The sequence below is a fragment of the Apium graveolens genome, chromosome 8, assembly GCF_009905375.1.
Source record: "Apium graveolens cultivar Ventura chromosome 8, ASM990537v1, whole genome shotgun sequence".
NCBI classification, from domain to species: Eukaryota; Viridiplantae; Streptophyta; class Magnoliopsida; order Apiales; family Apiaceae; genus Apium; species Apium graveolens.
In genome coordinates, this window is record NC_133654.1 from 258,875,770 (window position 1) to 258,881,973 (window position 6,204).

The 6,204-nt window shown below is 32.5% G+C and overlaps 2 protein-coding genes across 2 annotated transcripts; both read left to right on the top strand.

Moving 5' to 3' along the window:
- Positions 1 to 2,241: 2,241 nt before the first annotated feature.
- LOC141680741 (AT-hook motif nuclear-localized protein 29-like) lies at positions 2,242 to 2,763 on the top strand. The gene has a single exon (XM_074486878.1). The coding sequence runs from the start codon at positions 2,242 to 2,244 to the stop codon at positions 2,761 to 2,763; it is 522 nt and encodes a 173-aa protein (XP_074342979.1).
- Positions 2,764 to 3,558: 795 nt separating this feature from the next.
- LOC141680742 (uncharacterized) lies at positions 3,559 to 5,302 on the top strand. The gene is made up of 2 exons (XM_074486879.1): positions 3,559 to 4,200; positions 4,523 to 5,302. Exons 1-2 carry the CDS (start codon positions 3,559 to 3,561, stop codon positions 5,300 to 5,302), a joined length of 1,422 nt encoding a protein of 473 aa, XP_074342980.1.
- Positions 5,303 to 6,204: the final 902 nt, after the last annotated feature.

The following is a 6,204-nucleotide window of genomic DNA, read 5'->3' on the forward strand; positions in this document are numbered from 1 at the left end:
GGTAGGTTATGGCACCATCCTTTGATGAAATTCATCAATCTCATGATCAAGATCATGGTCAATCTAAGGTGGGTAAGTAAATAAATACAACTATCTATTAAATCATATGTCTTCTTACTTTATTTGCTTCCTTGTATAGCTTTCTTGGATCATATTCAATGGACTCCTTTTTCTAGTCTTCAAGTCTTCAGGTACATTACATAAATAAAATATAAAAGACTAATCTAATGAACTTACAAGAAGAACTCGAGTTACATTCGAGATTTAATATTACATGAATCAAAATGACATGCAAGTCGTATTTAAAAACTAAAATCACAATTAAAAAACATTAATCTAATGTCTAAAGATCATAACCATCCACCATGCTTAAATAACATATATTAATATAATTTATTATAAACTTATTATTATTATTCTAATTAATCATATCAAGTGGAACATATATGAAACACTATTTTATAAAACAAACTCCGCTGAAAATTTTGAAAAAAACATCATAATCAAAACAGAAACTTTCTGCTTGATTCTTCATGTCTGTATCATTGTATCATATACATACAGTATCTTCCAGTCCCCTATTCTGTCCATACATAATTAATCATAATAGAAGTAATCTCAGATCATCAACACATGCATAATATCTTCATATATATCATGGAAGATCATCAACATATATAATATCATCATATTTATCATGGCTAATCATTAACACATGTATAATATCACTACAAGAAATTTGACATTTACTTACCAATTCTAAATATAGGTAAAACTCTTTTATTGGTAAATAAAGTGTTTTACATACCAATATAATATTGGTAGTGGTTGGTAGGTAAAAGTTGGTAAAGAAAGACTATTTACCTACACTAATGTATATTGGTAGGTAAATATATTAACGGTCCCACACGCACATAAGTCATCATAGTGAATCAGCATGTGTCAGTAACTTCGTTAACTAGGATGATCCACATGGCATGTTACGGATGAGCCACATGTAAACTTGTGTATGGTCCATGTGGCACCAAGAAGATCATAATTTATACTCGTAAATAGATTTTATTTTATTAGCTCAAAAAATGATATATATAAATTTTTATAATTCAAATAAATTTTTAAATTATATTAGGTTTCATTGCTCATGTATATGCCCCACTCTTTTTGGATATAAATAAGAAGCATTTGTAAATAACATTTCTTTTTCATAAATTTTTGAATTGTTGCATAAAAAAATTAATCAGTAGAAACTAATACAATATTACTTTGTCCTACAATTTCAAATTACACAAATAAAATAAGATGAGCTCGAGAACTAAGCGCAAAGTGATATATTGAAATTTTCTGAATTATGCATATTACAAAGATAAAAGTATTGATGTCTCCTAATCTACATATCTCCAGACTCATCCTTGGTACAAAATATTTAAATGAGCCCATTAATAGAAACTAATTGGTAATTTAATATATGTGCATGTCCCGTGCTAAAAGATTACTTCACTAAATAACTAGCAATTAACAATCATGATACGGGTATGGTACACGCCTCCTAATTATGCAACTAGAGTTTGTCCGTGCACCTGCGAGAAAATTAGCAACTAATAATCAAAAACCTAGTAACTAATAGTGAAGCAACTAGCAGTATGACACTAGGTAAATATATACAAAATCCATATATGAGTAGCAATTTAGTCAGTTGCTATATTTGTAACAGACCCGAGACATACAAATCAAAGAAAATAAAAACTAGTCAAAATCGATTGGATTTTAGTTGTTAATTTAGTCATTAATTTACTCCAATATCTTATTAATATCTACATAAAATAATTTTGAAATCCATAATTATTGCCTAATCGGTTTTAAATCAAAGCTGTATTTTAAATCATATAAATATAAGGCACTACCAACCTGCTGTGATATAGTAAATCGGTAATGATCTAGAATTTTATGTTACATTTTGGGATGGAAGGCGATAACAACCAAAGCCAAGACTCTTCCCAAATGGTTAAACAGTTACTCCCATCTCAAGAACCGCACCAATCTGATTTTGAAACCAATCCCCTGAACAACACCAATCCCCAGAACAACAACTCTACAGGGGGTGGCGGTTTTTTCCCAAAAAGTTGTCTACGAGGCCATCCTTGTGGCTCCAAAAACAAGCCTAAGACTCCTGTTGTCCACAATTGTGAGAGCTAAAATGTTCTCGAGGCGCACGTTCTTGAAATTTCATCGGGCGCTGACATAATGGAGACCCTTAACACATATGCAATGCAGAGAGGCAGAGGTGTGTGTATCTTTAATGGGAAGGGGATACTTTGGAATGTTATCATCCACCAGCATGCTTCTTCTTCCTTGTATGGGGGCGTTATTACACTGCCAGGTGCTTTTGAGATTATATCGATTACTGGGACAGTGCTTCCTCCCCCGGCTCCACCAGGATTGGGGAGCCTATCGATCTTATTATCACGAGCACAAGGGCAGGTTCTTGGGGGAAAATTGGTAGGTCCGCTGATTGCCAAAGGTGCAGTTATTTTGATGGTGGCTAGTTTTGCTAATACGGTATTTGAGCGTATACCATTGGAGAGGCACCGGGCAGCAGAGCGGGAAAATGGAGCAAACGGTGCTAATCAGGTGCAGGAGGTTCAGCCACTAATATCTCAGGCATTTACCATGATAGGAAGTGTTGGTACTAGTCTTTCTTTGTTTAATGCAGGGCCTGCTGTAGATTTGCCAAATAATTTTGTTCCACCAGTGCCTCCCTTTTAGATGTTGAATCAACAACCCGTGTATTTAGATAAAAGGCTTCTAGACAATATTTCTTTTAGTGGGTTAATTTTTAAGTCAAAAAGATCGGTAGTTTGAGATCTAATAAAAGTTTACAAATTATTTAATGATAGAAGGGTATTCTCTTAGCTAATTTATGAACAATGATTTCTGAGATATATACTTTGTTAAGTTCGTAATTAAATAATTATACTTTACTTGATATTTTTTTAATTAATTAATTTGTTTACTAGAAAATATGCCATTTTAATTGGAACTAATAACCAACTCATCATTCCATATTAGCTTAATCAAGATATAATCTATTGGTCATATCTCTAAAACAAAATTTACTTATGCAATGTGTTAATATTTTTAATCAACAAAATTAATTATTTTAAAACATAATTATTCTCATATCTCTTCTATAAAAAAAAAACCTTAATAACACATAATATTCCATTAATTTATCACATAATCCAATAAATACTTAAGAAAATTTGATGCAATGTAGTTACATTCAACTAATAAGTATTTCATAACTCCTTGTGATTTACAAAACCGACATAATGTTGGGTCCAGTTTTTGGTTAAAAAAATTATATAAACTATAAATATAAATAATTTAAATTTGTTATTTGTCAACTAGAGTTGTTATTTTTTATAATAATTTACAAATTATACAAAAGTCTATTATACTAGTTAGTAACATGTGTGAAGTACGGGCCTAAACTATATAATATCAAATACTACATTTATATCTCTCCGATGGCCTTTTGTTTTGGCTACTTTGGAAAAAATGGGATTCTCATCCCCTTTTATCTCTTGGATTAAAGCTTGCATTTGCACAACAAAGTTTTCTATCAAACTTAATGACATTGTTCACGGTTATTTTGATGGTGCGCAAGGAATTCGCCAAGGTGATCATTTGTCACCTTATCTCTTCACTATATGCATCAATGTTCTCTGTTGTCTATTAAAGCCAAAGCCTCCTTCCTTCAAATATCATTGGAAATGCAAGCACTTGAATATTACTCACATGTTCTTTGCAGATGATGTGTTATTTTTTTCCCATGCAAATGTTGATTCGGTAAAGCATATCATGAATAATATTGTTATCTTTTCGTCTATGAGTGGGCTTCAGCCAAGCATTCACAAAAGCAATAGTTTTTTCTGCAATGCTTCCCCCGAGTATTTTGATTGGTTTGATAATGATTTTGCTATTCCTAGAGGGTGTCTACCAGTTAAGTTTCTTGGGGTGTCTTCAATTTATGGTCAGTTGTGCTTGAATGACTACATTCCCCTGATTAATAAAATCACTGCTAGAATTCATAATTGGACTTCACTGCTACTCTCTTTTGCTGGAAGAGTTCGCCTACTAAACTCTGTTGTACATGCTATCGAGGCCTATCGGTGCAACCATTTTTTGCTTCCAACAGCGGTTCATGCACATATCCGATCTTTGTTGACTCGTTTTTTTGTGGAGGAGTAATATTAATCAGAAAGGTGGTGCTAAAATATCTTGGACAATAGTTTGTCTCCCTAAGGAGGAAGGGTGCCTTGGTGTTAAAAATATGGTGGATTGGAATCGAGCTCAAATTATAGGTCACTTACTCAAGGTTGTCACAAAAAATTCTAGTTTGTGGTCTACTTGGGTTAATGCTACTCTTCTTCGTAACAAACATTTCTGGACAATGAAAATTCCTCCTGACTCATCCTAGATCTGGAAAAAGGTTCCCAAACTTTATAACATTGCATTGTAGTTCATCACTTATGACATAGAGAATGGATGCAATACTTCGTTGTGGTTTGATCCTTGGTGGGAGGGGGTCTGTCTTGTATCTACTTTGACATCTCCCATCATTCGTCAATGTGGTCTTTCAAGTAATGCTACTATTGGTGTGCTGCTTCAAACTGGTCATTGGGCGTTGCCAACTCCCAACTCTAGACATCATCATGTGGATCCTCTCCTAAGGCAATGGCTTGAACATTTTTCCTTTCCGGTTGTGCATGTTCATAGAGAAGACAGGATACTTTTGGCAGGCATTCATGCTATCAAGATCAAGACATGGAATATTTGGGATTCTATCAGAAACAGGGGAGCTGAAATACGTTGGGATCTTGCAGTTTGGCACAAACTCACAATCTATCGTTATGCGCACCACCAATGGGTGGCTTGTCACGGGCGTCTCCCTAATTTTGCTCACCTTGCTCGTTTTGGCATTGCTTTTTCTCAGATTTGTTACTTGTGTATAGGAGGTCTCGAGACAGACAATCACCTTCTTAGACATTGTCCATACAGTGTTTTCGTTCTTTGGAAAATTCGTACTCTCTTGCATGTGCACATTTTGGGTGACTCTTGGCTTCACTGTCTGCAGTTAGTTTTACCGATTGAAGACAGGCTACTTCGTACCCTTTCTTTATATTGCCTTCAGATCTTTTGTTATCATATTTGGAGGGAAAGAAAGGCACGGGCTCATGATAAAAGCTGTTTTGGGTCTCAACAACATTTTGATGGGATCGTGGTCGATTTCAAAGCATAATTAGCTAGTTCTTTATGGTTCTCTAAACTAGTTTCTACTAGGCCTGAGTATAGTTTTTAATTACTTTCTATATTCAATCTGCTTGTAGATTGATTATAGATAGTCCCCTTTATGGCCTGCCATAGAGCTTGGGTATATCCCTTGTTTTTCTTAGTTTCTACAATATATACATACTTAGCAAAAAAAAAATCTATCCAACATAATATTATTAAGACTAGAAAAAAAAATGATCACGAAAACTTATCATATTAAAGCGGTTTGTTTATAAATACTCGTAACGACATATACTTTTTAATTACTATACAGAGATCATTCCTCAGAATACTAACAATTTAAAGTGTTTTACTTTATAAAATTTATTAAATACTATAAAGTGTGAATAGCAATAAATAATATTTAATTATAGGTAGTCATAATAATTAAATTCAAGTGAAATTATAGAAGATACATTACAAATAATTTTTTTAATTACATTATTGCAAAGAATCAAAATATGGTGAAATTATTAATAAGTATTATTAAAAGTGTATAATAAGTTAATCTTATTTAACTATGCATAGTCATGCCAAATTGAAATCTAAGTAAAATCATAAAAGTTAAATTATAAATAAATTTTATGTAGGTTGTGGGGAATCGAACCATGTTAAAATTAAATAATTGAAAATTATATCAATAAATTTTGAATAAAAACATAGTTGTGGGGAATCAAACTCGCGGTTACAATGAATTAATTAATGTAAGTACCAAAATTTGTTATTTCTCCATATTTAGTTACTTTAGTTACTTATTATTGTGTTCCATTTAAAAAGTGTATTACTTATTAAAAAAGTGTATATAAAAAATAAACTGAAAATTAAATTGAAGTCAATTGGTCACACTATTTTTATAACCAAAAGTCAACA

Coding starts and splice junctions, on each gene's coding strand:
- LOC141680741 (XM_074486878.1), top strand. CDS start 2,242: ATGGAGACCCTTAACACATATGCAATGCAGAGAGGCAGAGGTGTGTGT.
- LOC141680742 (XM_074486879.1), top strand. CDS start 3,559: ATGGGATTCTCATCCCCTTTTATCTCTTGGATTAAAGCTTGCATTTGC. Junction 4,201..4,522: donor ATTTTTTGCTTCCAACAGCG/GTTCATGCACAT, acceptor ATTGCATTGTAG/TTCATCACTTATGACATAGA.